The sequence below is a fragment of the Amphibalanus amphitrite genome, unplaced genomic scaffold (assembly GCF_019059575.1).
Source record: "Amphibalanus amphitrite isolate SeventyFive unplaced genomic scaffold, NRLGWU_Aamphi_draft 002090F_arrow, whole genome shotgun sequence".
In the NCBI taxonomy this organism is placed as follows: Eukaryota; Metazoa; Arthropoda; class Thecostraca; order Balanomorpha; family Balanidae; genus Amphibalanus; species Amphibalanus amphitrite.
In genome coordinates, this window is record NW_024883583.1 from 39,225 (window position 1) to 52,155 (window position 12,931).

The 12,931-nt window shown below is 46.6% G+C and overlaps 2 protein-coding genes across 2 annotated transcripts; both read left to right on the top strand.

Moving 5' to 3' along the window:
* The first annotated feature begins 1,236 nt into the window (after positions 1-1,236).
* LOC122376294 (neurotrophin 1-like) lies at positions 1,237-3,799 on the top strand. The gene is made up of 6 exons (XM_043356090.1): positions 1,237-1,612; positions 1,914-2,143; positions 2,374-2,469; positions 2,670-2,784; positions 2,978-3,099; positions 3,289-3,799. The coding sequence occupies exons 1-6, from the start codon at positions 1,595-1,597 to the stop codon at positions 3,395-3,397; spliced, it is 690 nt and encodes a 229-aa protein (XP_043212025.1). The 5' UTR covers positions 1,237-1,594; the 3' UTR covers positions 3,398-3,799.
* A 7,157-nt stretch (positions 3,800-10,956) lies between these two features.
* Positions 10,957-12,634, top strand: LOC122376295 (neurotrophin 1-like). Its single transcript, XM_043356091.1, has 3 exons — positions 10,957-11,038; positions 11,401-11,475; positions 11,759-12,634. The coding sequence occupies exons 1-3, from the start codon at positions 11,024-11,026 to the stop codon at positions 12,347-12,349; spliced, it is 681 nt and encodes a 226-aa protein (XP_043212026.1). The 5' UTR covers positions 10,957-11,023; the 3' UTR covers positions 12,350-12,634.
* The last annotated feature ends 297 nt before the right edge of the window (positions 12,635-12,931 follow it).

The following is a 12,931-nucleotide window of genomic DNA, read 5'->3' on the forward strand; positions in this document are numbered from 1 at the left end:
AGAAACACCAAATTTGGTAGGTAGGTGGGCCCGTAGGAGTTCTCGCCCCTGTGCAAATTTGGTTGCCCTAGGTCAATATTTAGGGGGTTTTTGGGGTGTATAAATGTAAAAATTTCGCTAAAAACAGGTCAAAAGTTTTCGCTTGTACTTTTTGATCTAATTAAGATAGAGAAAAAAGAAAAGCACCAGTGAAATCAGCACCTCAAGGCGCGTCGAATGATATACTTTTTTGTTTGTTTAAGTGCACTTAAAGTTTTTCTTAATTTCTAAGTAATCTTTAATTAACTAATTAAGTTCAGTTTAACCAAATTGCATCATATCGCATATCATTCGATTCGGCTGATCACCAGGACCAAGTTATTGACAATGACACCAGTTTTTAAGCTCTAGCGTCATTATGTGCCAAGTTATTGGCAAAAACGTCATTTGACCTCAGTTGACCTCATTTGACCTGACCCATGGATAAGTACATCAAACAAAGAAGCACCAAGTGACCTGCTGTTAATTACCATGGTTTTAAAGCACAAAAGTGATGGAACGAAACGGATATCTCCAGTATTTTCCGAATTTAGTATTTTCCCATAGGCTTAACATTACGACGTAGTGACCTCTAACTGACCTCAGGTCAGTGACATCAAAAATCCGAACTATATGTTATACAACTCGGTGAACTTAGCACATCCTGAAAGTTTGAAGGAAATCAGTCAAAAACTGTGAGTTGGACAGATGCAAAAAGAAAATTGAAATTTGACCATGACCATGTACCGGTTTTTCTGACCTGAGGGCTGTTCACGGACCCTGTGTGCGGTCGGACCGCACACAGCCTCCAAGCTCCGCCCACTGCGTCCCTACGTCAGCCTTGCGTCACCGCACACAGCGACCGCTGTGGCCGGTCGGGACTGGCCACAGCGGACCGTCCACCGCACGCAGCCGTGACGTCAGAGCCGCCTACCCATCCCCTACCCCCACGCCTGCTGGACGTACCGCACACACCGCACGCAGCAGTGTGCGGTGCCCGTGAACACCCCTCCGGTGATCTGACCCAAGGTCACTCGGACTTGAAATTTTCAGGTCATATGTAAAAAGGCTGCCCCATAGGCTGTGCCAAATTTGGCGGCGCTGCGCGCTGCCGTTTTTACGCTATCTTCGAAAAACCTTAGGGGGTTGCATCAGCCCCCCCCCCTGCCAGGGCGAGGGTTAAAAAAGACTACGACGCATATTTTTTTGGCAGTTGCGAGTATAAATGATGCGAACGTTTTCAGCAATAGCATTTTGTGACTATGTATAAATAGTACCTCGGTCCTCGAGTCATCAGTATAATGTCGGCTTGCAATACTTTCATTGCCTTTTCTCGTACATCGTAGCCTAAATAACACGAATTGGTAAGCAGCCACCAGTATCGGTAGCCACCCCAGTATCATCAGCCCCCACTGCGGCCCCATTGGACCCCCGTCACGGGCCCGTCCGTCCGACTACAGAGCCCGTCCAGGGTCGAGGTCACGTCCCGTTCACGGGTATATAGACGGGGACTCGGTCGGACCGATAGCACACACGGCCGGACCGTCCGACAACAGATTCCGACCACAGAGACAACATGGCGTTCACATTTGTGGTGAGTGCTCAGAGGATATCAGTGGACCTCAAATGTCCATCGTGCTCTGTGCCGAAAACAAGTCTTTGACTCAGACAATCATTTTGGAGACGGTAGGCCTACTAAAGTTGTTTTGATCCATCACTCGAAAAACTTCCCTGCTTTTGAGTTTGTTTGATTTTTTACATCAAGCTACGGCTGGTAGCTTGGTGGGAAATTACCTTTTCAGCATAACCCTCAAAAATAAGTTTAAAAAGTTGGCCGTCAAAGGTTATCTGAATAAAACCTTGTTAACGTTTCTTTAACCCTTTCTGTTCTGCAGATGGCGGCTTCTCTGGCCGCCCTTGTTTCGGCCTCCTCTCCCTACCAGCCCCAGCCTGCCTACGGGCATCAGCAACCTGCCTACGGCCACCAGCAGCCTGCCTACGGCCACCAGCAGCCTGCCTACGGACACCAGCCTGCCTACCCTGCCTGTCCTCACTACCCTGAGGACCCGGCCTGCAGCAAGAACAGCACCGACCCCTGGTGTCTGGAGGACTCCGAGTACCCCGAGTAAGTACCCCCAGGAACACCGACCCTTGGTGTCTCGAGGACTCCGAGTATCCTGGTAGTGACAAGAACAACGATTCTGATTATTTTTTGCACATTAACAGCGTTTAGCTAGTTCATGAATAAATTAAATTAAAAGTTTAAAGATTCGTCATAGATGTGCAATGTTTCCCGGTACGAAAAAACATGAAAATCAATTTCAAAAAGAAACATCACCCGTTCCTCCATTTCAGGTACGAGATCAAGCACGCCATCAGCTACAACAAACACAAGGTGCTGGAGCTGTACGCTGACGTGGCTGACCTCAACACCGAAAACTCGGTCGAAAGGTGAGAATAAAAGAGTCGAGCTGTTGCTCTCAAGTCTCAACAAAGAGGAAACTGCCTTCAAACCTAGCCCCTAATAGTGCTAAATAGCTTCATAAGCCAATAAATGTTCCAATTCTGAGCGTTTCCGTTCACCTGGCAACAACACATATTTTTCAAATAAATCCAAAGTAATTTGTTATCGATGTTGTGTTTGTCCCCAGGCTGACTGAGATTGAGGAGGAGACGTACCTGTGTCCTTCCGAGGTGGGCTACGTCCGTCCGCTGAGGGCTGTCAACACCGACGGCAAGTGGAGGGTCATCGTCAACAACATCAAGGTAAACAACAACAGATACGGACCTTTGAACAAAACAACAGTAAATGCAATTTTATATGCTCTAAATGCTCGCCAATTTCACTACTTTTCATCCATTGGGGCTTGGGCCACTTCGCCCAGCCTGTTGTAAATATAATCTGCCGTCATCCAAATAAAACAAAAGTACCGGAGGTGACCGCTAGATGTCTCTGCAGGTCGACTACGAGACGTTCACCCAGACGACGCGCATCGAGAAGTGTCTGTCGGCCGGAGAGGCCTGTCCGCTGGTGCCGCAGTGCTACGAGTCCAGCTGCCTCCAGAAGTCCGTCTACCACAGGTCAGTATTGAAAATTCGCCTAAAACCTCCTTTGAAACATTTGCACTTTTCACCTAAATACGTCACGAAACTACATCCTCAATTTTAACCATTCCCATTTCATTAGATTTTCTTAACGAATGCCATAAGTTTTTTCCTTGTCATAAGTGCTTACTTGATGACGCATTATGTTTTCTTTTCCTCGTACAGGTTCCTGGTGTACGACCCGTGCGACCAGTACTTCCCCTTCGCCATCGAGACCTTCCAGCTTCCCGCCTCGTGCGCCTGCTCCCTGGGAGCTTACGAAATCTCCCACTAGATGGCAGCAGCGACTACAGGCCTCTCGATTACACAATATCGACTGTAGGCACTGTCAACGACTCCGTGGTGATTGCATTGTAACTTATTTCGAGAGCTTCTGTATTTATTATCGCAAGATGCTTGTAGTAATGTGCGGCGGTGAGCATGCTAGCTAGGAGCTGTATTTTTATATTTCTTGGTGTGAGTTGGTGTTCTTGATCTCGTGCTGGCGGCGCGGCGGCAGTCTCTGGGGGGAGATTTTTACCATCTGCGACTGGCCATGCAGTTTCACGGAACAACGAACTCGATAAAATGTGTTGCGGATGTCAATTATTTATGATTTAATATGTTTTTTGTGATGATTTTGTAAATAGGTATGTGAGATCGTGTCAGCAAGTAATAAATTGACATTGTCCATGTACACATGACTTTAAGTCATTTCGTCATTTTGCACGGGATTGTAACACATACGTTTTTACTTAACCCGCGCCCCGTAGGGGGGGGGCCGAAACGGCCCCCCCCTGTCCTTTTCGGTCGATATCTCCTAAACGGCTGGAGATATCGCCACCAAACTTTCAGGACCCCTCCGGGCATCAATTTTACACATTGTGACCAAAAATTTTTCTAGAGGCTATGATAGGTTGGCCACAAATGACGTCAGAGTGACGTCATGTTCTGTCATTTTCGACCGAAAAAAGACCTTCGCGAGAAGACCTGTCAGGACTACAGCTTTGAAGATATAGAAAAATGATCAAGACATAAAAGGTGTAGAATTGACAGGGCTACAAAACTGCTATCTCGAACTTTTGAAATTTTTGAGTTTTGACCCCCAAAAATCAAAAAAGCATTTTTTGGGATATATTCGCCAAAAAATCCAAAAAGTTTTTGAGTTTCGAAAAAACCGGAATATATGTGATAGTGCCTACCATCTTCTATCTACATACCAAATTTCAGATCGATACCTCGTTTTTTGGCCAAGTTATAGCGAAAAAACTGTTCAAAAATGATGACGTCAAATTTTCAAACCCAATTTTTGGCAATTCTAGAACTTGTAGAGCAAAACGAAGACCACCATTAGACTCCCCGTGACGAGCTGCATCGAATCGATACCCATTTTATGCAAAAATATCAACTTTGAAATTTGACCTAATTTGACCTGACCTTGACCTGACCTTCACAAAAACGTGACCTAGGCTGGCCCCAAAGGCTGCCTAACCCACATAATCGCATTTGTCATGTAAAATGGACCATAAAACATGTATCACACGACACATTCATATTGTGACCCCCGGTGACCTGACCTCGCTGTGACCTGACCTGGTATCAATGACCTCAGATAGCAAAGTATGTGTTTGACGAACAATGTACCATCGATTGTTTTCAATAAATTACCAATTTACTCGCTTTCACAGCACATTTATTGAATTGCCTGTGAACGGTGAAAATCTGACCTTTGACCCGACCTGTGACGTCATCGGTTTGACCTAGGTCAATGAAATTTGGTCACAAGGTAGTTCCCGGGTGGGGCTATCGAACGCCGTTTGAATTTTGAAAATCAGCCGGTAACTTTCCGAGATCTTAGGGGGGGGGGGCCGAAACGGCCCCCCCCCCTACGGGTGGTAGGGTCCGCCGGTAGCCCTACGGGGCGCGGGTTAAAACGATTTTGTTCGAGGTCCACGCAAAGGGCTAATTACCAGAAAAGAATGGGACTGACCGATAAACAAAAGGGAGAACCAAATCATTCCGAACTTTTGCAAAAAAGGTTAAAAGGCGTTGGGACATGCAATTCAAAAACAATATCGTCAAATCACGATCAATTTTGCCATATGATTCCACACATGATACCGGCAACGCAGTTCGAGTCCATTTTCAGTTGCTTATAATGAAGATCAGGACCGTGGTCATGTAAAAGAGCCAACTTTCAAACCTCATAAAGCACGTCATCAAACAGGTGCCTAGCAGATACAAGTTAAACTTGGTAACAAAATAGCCGTTTTCACGACGGGCTATCCGGCGAATGCACCTGATTTGACCAAATCTGCACCTAATTTCTTTTACAACAAATATCTTCATTTTATGAATTTATTTCAGTGTTTTAATTGATGATGCTCTCTGATAATATGACAAAGCAGGCATACATATAAGCAATTAGTGCAACCCTAGCTGATAGCTGCTAAGAGACACACTGAACCTGATTTGACCAAATCTGCACCTAATCTGTACCAGATGTGCACCAAATGTGTACCAGATGGCCGTCGTGAAAACGGCTATTATCGATTTTTTGTCTGTGATGTTTACATTGTTCTGGAATCACAGGGTTTACCGAAAATATTGAAGTTTTTTAATTCCAATTAACGTTTGACCATACTATGCCACCAATTGAGACAAATGATGCCTAAAACGACAGAAAATGAGCAAAAATTTTGTATTTTTGTGCGCAAAACACCATGTCGGTCCGCGGTGGCCCCCGCACAAGAACGAGTGCGAGGGAGCACGCTCTCAACCGCCGTCAAGTCCTCCCGATACCCACACTCAGGTAATGCCTTGTCAGGATTCTTGTCGGCCACTGAGACTTGTTCCCTGAAGTTGAAAGCGAAAGGACGCATTGCATGTTACCCCGGCAGTTGCTGGGGTATTTCGCCACCCACCGTTTGCTGGGGGGGGGGGGGCGTTAAACGCCCCCAGCCGATAACTTGAGAACCAAAAGGCGCAGCGAAACGCACGAGGCGGCAAACGAAAGAACGCGACGAGACGCTTCAGATGAGTACTTTTAAGTTGAATTTTGAGGTCACAGGTCGGGTCAAGGTCAGGTCAAACACCTGAAATCGGGCTTTCAGTAGCATGGACTTCACGACTTCGCAATGGGCGCCTCTCGTCATAAACTCTGTCAAAACGGTGCACAATCCATCATATAAGGCCTACAAGAGTGTCAGCTCCATGTAGGGGTCAGTCAAGCATAGGTCAGGGTCAAGGTCAGGTCAACCGGGTAGGCACATATCCCCGAAAATCAAAACTGATATTCGCAGCCTGTGACACATGTTTTATGGGTAATTTGGGGCGTAGAACAAGATGGTGACATTCATTTTATCATATGTGTACGTGTTTGGCTTAAAAAGTTAAATTTAAGAAATGCATGTATCGTGGTCGTGAAGTAGTCACGAGAAATTGCCGAAATTCAGTTCAAGATTTTGGAAAATGCGGAACGATAATCAATAATCGAAGATATCCATTTGGTTGTTCATGGTATTGGCAGTCTAATGGCGTTTACGGCATGTCTGTATGTCTATTCTGTGATTTGATATGATTTTTTTAACATATGCCGTTTTTGGTCGAAAACTCAGAAATTATGACGTCACTAAAACCTCGATATCTCAAAAAATTTCTAATCGATTTTTTTTGAAAATTTGTCACAATAAACTTCAATCAATTCCCTACAGGAACCCAGAATTTGGCGCGCCTGCGGCGCGCTGTTTTTATGCTATGGCCCGGCGAAAAAAGTGGGGTGTTTAACGCCCCCCCCCCCTCCAGCAACTCGTGGGTTACGGAGGTGTGCCGGCAGCCAGGGAATGGTTTGCTTTTTTAAAAGGCCTTTTGGGGTGATTTCACATGTCCATTTGGAAAATATAACTCGTGTACCTGAGTGTGCTAGGAAACAGTCCATTTTATTCCTCTGGCTCAACGTAGATCATGCGGGTAAGGCAAATATAAATCTGACGAAAATCACATACATCAGACAATTTGGTTCGTGTGGTTTAAATTAAAATGATCAAAATTTATTTATCTTTATGCGTGCGCATACAAGTAACAGGTAACCGAAATGGCTTCAAGACTTCTAAGACACTCAATGCATTTATATACATAAATAGGATTTCAATGTCCAGGCCCCAGTGGATCCCTTGACCAGTAACGTGAGGTGGTCTTTGATCATTTCTGTTGCTAAAATAGCCGTTTTCACGACGGCCATCTGGTACACATCTGGTGCACATTTGGTACAGATTAGATGCAGATTCGGTCAAATTAGGTTCAGTGTATCTCTTAGTAGCTATCAGATAGGGTTGCACTAATTGCTTATATGCCTGCTTTGTCATAATATCAGAGAGTATCATTGATTAAACACTAAAATAAATTCATAACGTGAAGATATTTGCAGTAAAAGAGATAAGGTACAGATTTGGTCAAATTAGGTGCATTCACTCATCACTGGATAGCCCGTCGTGAAAACGGCTAATAGCAGCTTCCATAATACCCAATTGATTTATAATGGCCATGTCATGGACGATCGGTTGGTGAGATCCTGTAAGTCTTAGTAAGTTCCATTGCCCTGCGAACAAAAAATCCCTGATGAAAAGTGGTCCCCAGAGTGCTACTTGTCAGCTCTCTAAAGCTAGCGCGTTGCAAAAGGCCGCCTAGGAGTGTGGAACCCGTCCCCCTCGATCAAGAAGGGAAGAGCGACAGGGTAGAGAGAGAGAGAGAGAGAGAGAGAGAGAGAGAGAGAGAGAGAGAGAGAGAGGAGAGAGAGAGAGACAGAGAGAGAGAGAGAGAGGAGAGAGAGAGATAGAGAGAGAGAGAGAGAGAGAGAGAGAGAGAGAGAGAGAGAGAGAGAGAAGAGAGAGAGAGAGAGAGAGAGAGAGAGAGAGAGAGAGAGAGAGAGAGAGAGATATAGAGAGAGAGAGAGAGAGAGAGAGAGAGAGAGAGAGAAAGAGAGAGAGAGAGAGAGAGAGAGAGAAAGAGAGAGAGAGAGAGAGAGAGAGAGAGAGAGAGAGAGAGAGAGAGAGAGAGAGAGAGAGAGAGAGAGAGAGAGAGAGAGAGAGAGAGAGAGAGAGAGAGAGAAGGAGACAGAATTTTGCACCGCTATGCAAACCACATCCACTGATCTCGTCTCAAATGGTGTCGGTGCTCCAGTTTTGCTGTGGGTCATCCCTCTCCCAGTGAAGGGGAGGGGGGGGGGGGCAGGGTGTGGTTTCGACAGTGACCTGATGACCAATATCAGGGGAAGAACGGGGGCAGTTACGACCTGTCTACGGCAACTAGCAGTAATATTCGGCAATTCATGCTCAAAACAAGAAGTTAAAAAGAATAAAGTAAGATATTCAGATTTATTACGAGCGAGCGAGCGCAGCGAGCGAAGTGAGTCTTTTCAATATAACGGAAAAATCTCAGTATGAGCGGCCCGGCCCGGCCCGGCCTGTAACGCTTTTGAGAGGCTTATATCTCAGCAACCGCTGGACCGATTGACCTGCAGTCTTTTTTGCTGGGTAGCCCCATCCCTTCTACCCCGTAATTGACTACTTTCGATACATCTCAGTGACCGTCGTGGCACGTGCCACGTGAAAAGTCAAGGGTGTTCAAGCTGTTTTGCAAAAGTAGTGATTTTGAGAGGCTCATATCTCAGCAACCGCTTGGGCGATTGACTTGCGGTAATTTTTATAGGGTAGCAGCATCCCTTCTACCAAAAATAGGATACTCTCGATGCATGTCGGTCACCCCCATTGCACGTGCAAAATACAACAATAGGAGGTGTCAAATTTGTTCCCATTTTAATAACTCGGTAATTACTGGGGCAATTTCGCTGAAACTTGGCATACAGGTAGGCACCCACCAGGCAATGCATTCCCATGTGTTGCGGTTAAGGTGCTACTGCACGTGCGCACGTACGTGCAGGGGGCGCTTCCAGATCTCGAGAACGGCTGGGCCGATTGCGCTCAAATTTGGTACAAGGTTGGGGACCAGTTAGTAGGGTGCCGTGCAAAAGTCAGTTTGGACCCCGTTTGCACGTGCGCACGTGCAGAATGCCGCTTCCAGATCTCAGGAACGGCTGGGTCGATTGCGTTCAAATTTGGTACACCGCTAGCTACCGGTTAGAAGGGTGCTTTGCGCAAGCCCGTTGGAAGTACCCTCTCGCCCTTCTGCACGTGCAGGGCTCACTATCTCGCTCGCTCGTTCTTCGCCCAAAAGTCGTTTTACTGGCGCTTTGGGCGCTAGCGCTGTGCTAGCGCTAGCGGTGCTTTTGGGTGCTGATATTCAGATTTATTGTTATGTTTTATCACAGATGTGTTTTTTAACCTTCGCCCGCACATGCCATTTTCCCATCCTAGAACGCACATGGGGGGGGGGGTGCCAACCCCCCGCGCCATTTCGTTCCTGTTGGAGATAGAGCTTCGCGGTAAACACCAAAAAGATTCTTTGGGAAGAGACGAATGATACCCAGTTTTACCTTCTCAGGTCAGCCATTGACCTTCCAGGTCAGGTCAAACTAAAAAAATGTTGCTGTTTTGGGTCACCGTTGGATATCAAGTGCGCTGTTTATCATATACCGATGACGATGCCGTTTTCTGGTGCCAAGCCAGCTAGAACCTCTTTGTCACACTACCCGACAAGGTTTTTGCTGCTGAGGTCATTTTAAATCAAGTTAGGTCAAGGTCAGTGATATGTGTTTGTATGTCTATGTGTGTCTGTGTGTATACTGATGTGTGCACCGATTGTTTATGTGTCCATATTGCATGAAATCATGATCTGAGAAGCTTTTACCAAAAATGCAATAAAAAAACTTCACGAAAAGTAAATTCAGCTTGCCTAAAACGCAATTATTTTAGATGACCTAGGTTGACCTTAACCCTGACCTTGACATCTGTACATCGTCGAACAGCATGTTCCAATTCCATAGATAGGTGGGAGGTAAGACTGGCAAAAAAGGCCGAAATCAAGGTGTCAAAAGCTCACAAGGCCTAAAGCCAACGCAAGATGTTGAGAATTGGTCATTTGGGTCATGACATGACCTGAAAAACAAGGTCATATCTCCGAAACCAAAAACTACAGAAACTTAAATTTTCAGTGGACCTCAAGAAAAGATAGAGGAGCAGCTATACGAAAAATCAGGCTCCTATCTCTAAAATGTTGAGTGCAGGGCAGAAAGACTACCTGGGGGGGGGGGGGGGATGGCAACCTCCCTCCCCCCAATGTGTGGGCGAGGGTTAACTACGCAGGGCTTGAGAAGGACCTCCAGTTAAGATTTTGTCAAGTATTTCGTGCATGTTTTCCATTTCTAGGATATACATGCAAAAGAAGCTGCATAGATTTACTCCGCACATCATACCTAGCATACGAAATTCCACCTGTCATGCACAATTGTAGAGAAATGCCCTACAGGTTGAGTCACGTCAAGGGTCTTGAGCATAAAAAGCAAATGATTGATCTAACCCCAACATTATTCAATGTTTTTTTTTTCCTGCCTGAAGAGAGCACAAAACAATTAAAAAGTCCATGTTACAAATTTTCGGGAATAATCATCATTTTGTTGCCACAACTTCTGCCTGAAGCAGAGGGTTAAGCAAAAACGACAAAAAGGAGAAGCGTAACTGCTTCCCTGTTATTGACCAGAAAAAATGTGATATAAAATGCAATTATGACGTCACCTTAAATTACACCAAATGATGCGTAATTTGTCAATGATAAGCGACAACAAGTTTCATCGCCGACCGCAGCCAACCGCCCCTCTTTCACCGGACCAAGGCCGGTTCCACTACAGACGACGGACGGCTACTGCGCATGCGCCGACAGCAGAGGCCGTGTATATAAGGTGAGCGGCGACTGCAGACGGCACAGTCAAACCGTCTCACCTCCTTTTTCCACTTCTCCCAGTGACGTCATGGCGATGAGACTGGTGAGTGGTTTGGGGTGGACTGATATTGCTTGTAATTCCGAATGAAACTTATCAAATAAGTCTTCTAAGTATTACACCAAATAATAATCCAAGATATTTGAATGATCATAACAAATTTGTAGTAGTCTTGAGGTGTTTCTCAAGGATTCTTACTTTGCCCACAACTATTACTGAATCTAGCTTAGTGTTACAAAATATTCATTCAAGTTCGTCCGTGCAGCTATCTTGTAATTCTATTTGACTCAGTTATTTCCAATTCCTTAAGCTCTAAAAACTTTTCATTGTTCTCATTGTTTTGTAAGATAATGTGCGAAGAATCTCCCTTCAGCTCTAACAATGTTGTTATCTTTTTATCTTTTCAGATCAGTGTGCTGGCGTGTGTGGCTGCGGCCACGGCCAGCCATCCTCCCCCGTACGGACACCCCGCGCCCCACTATGTAAGTAAAACTTTAATTTGAAACGTGTCAAAACATTGAAATTAAACAGACAGTTACAGCTACTGAATGAAGCCAATACTACGAGTTTTTCACGCCAATCATTGTCTTTTTTCTGCTTCTCACCTTTAGTGATTTTTTTCATTTAAGCAAAGATTTATTCGAAACAAACCATTGCGGGTAAGAAGTAACTAAATGAGGCATGATTTCTTACCGAGCTTCCTTGCTAAGCAATTCATAGAGTACGCCTTAATTTGACTCTTTTCCTTTTATCTCTGTGTTTCAGGGCGGCTACCAGCAGCACTACTGCGATCCGACGGCGGCGCCGGCCTGCGCGGCCAACTCGTCCCTCACCTACTGCCTCGAGGACGCCGAGTACCCGGCCTACGAGATCAAGGCGGCCATCTCGCAGGACCACCTGTTCGCCAAAAAGTACGCCGACATCGGCACCCAGTCGGCCGACGACCTGGTCGACGGCCTGAGCGCCGAGCAGGAGTCGGCCTTCGACTACGGCTACTACACGGGCTCGTCCAAGGGCGACAGTCCGTACGACGTGACCCACTGGGCTGGCCCAGCCGGCTACATCTGCCCCAGTGACGTGGCCTACGCGCAGCCGCGCCGCGCCCAGAACGTGGCCGGCGAGTGGCGCGTCATCGTCAACGACGTGCACTACTACACGCAGACGGCCCGGCTGGAGACGTGCCTGCACCCGGACGCCGCCTGCCGCGCGCTGGCGCCCTGCTACAAGAGCAAGTGCACCCAGAAGTACATCTACCACCGCATGCTCTCGTACGACCCGTGCGACCCGTACAAGGGCCTGTTCATCGACATCTACCGGCTGCCGGCCGCCTGCAGCTGCCACGTGCCCGCCCTCTGATTGGCTCACGCCGCCGCTGACGTCACTGACCTCTGGCCGGTCACGTGACTGGCGAGGAGCAGCGAGCGCCACTGCTGATGAGCCCAGCGGCCAGTCCGGCTGAGATCTGCTCCCCCCAGAGACTGCCGCCGTGCCGCCGGCCGAGACACCGCAGCTCGAGCCGCTGGGTTTGTATGTCTGTGTGTGCGCGCGCGCCGCTCACCGCCCGTGTGTGAAGGCCCTCTGTCCCTCTGTCCCTCTGTCTTTCTGCTGTCCTATCCCCCCTCAGCTGAGGAAACACATATATACAAAAATACGCAATAAAAACAGCATAATAGAACGAGAAGTATTTCTTGAATGCGAGAGGTTGAAAGAAAAATAGAAGTTAAATATCGAAAATGAATGTACCGAGGGGTGAAGACTGAGCAGAAATTGACATGCACTGAAGGTGTGGGGTCACAGTACAATTTACAGGAAAAGGAGGGAAGAATATAAAGAATATAAAGAACTACAATAGTAACACCACTTTAGGGAGACTGCAACAGTGCACACAATAGTAACACCACTTTAGGGAGACTGCAACAGTGCACACAATAGTAACAC

What these genes read in the sequence shown, in the direction of transcription:
- LOC122376294 (XM_043356090.1), top strand. An exon ending in GAGGACTCCGAGTACCCCGA is followed by an intron (nt 2,144 to 2,373) that starts GTAAGTACCCCC and finishes CCTCCATTTCAG; the next exon opens with GTACGAGATCAAGCACGCCA. An exon ending in ACCGAAAACTCGGTCGAAAG is followed by an intron (nt 2,470 to 2,669) that starts GTGAGAATAAAA and finishes GTTTGTCCCCAG; the next exon opens with GCTGACTGAGATTGAGGAGG.
- LOC122376295 (XM_043356091.1), top strand. An exon ending in GACACCCCGCGCCCCACTAT is followed by an intron (nt 11,476 to 11,758) that starts GTAAGTAAAACT and finishes TCTGTGTTTCAG; the next exon opens with GGCGGCTACCAGCAGCACTA.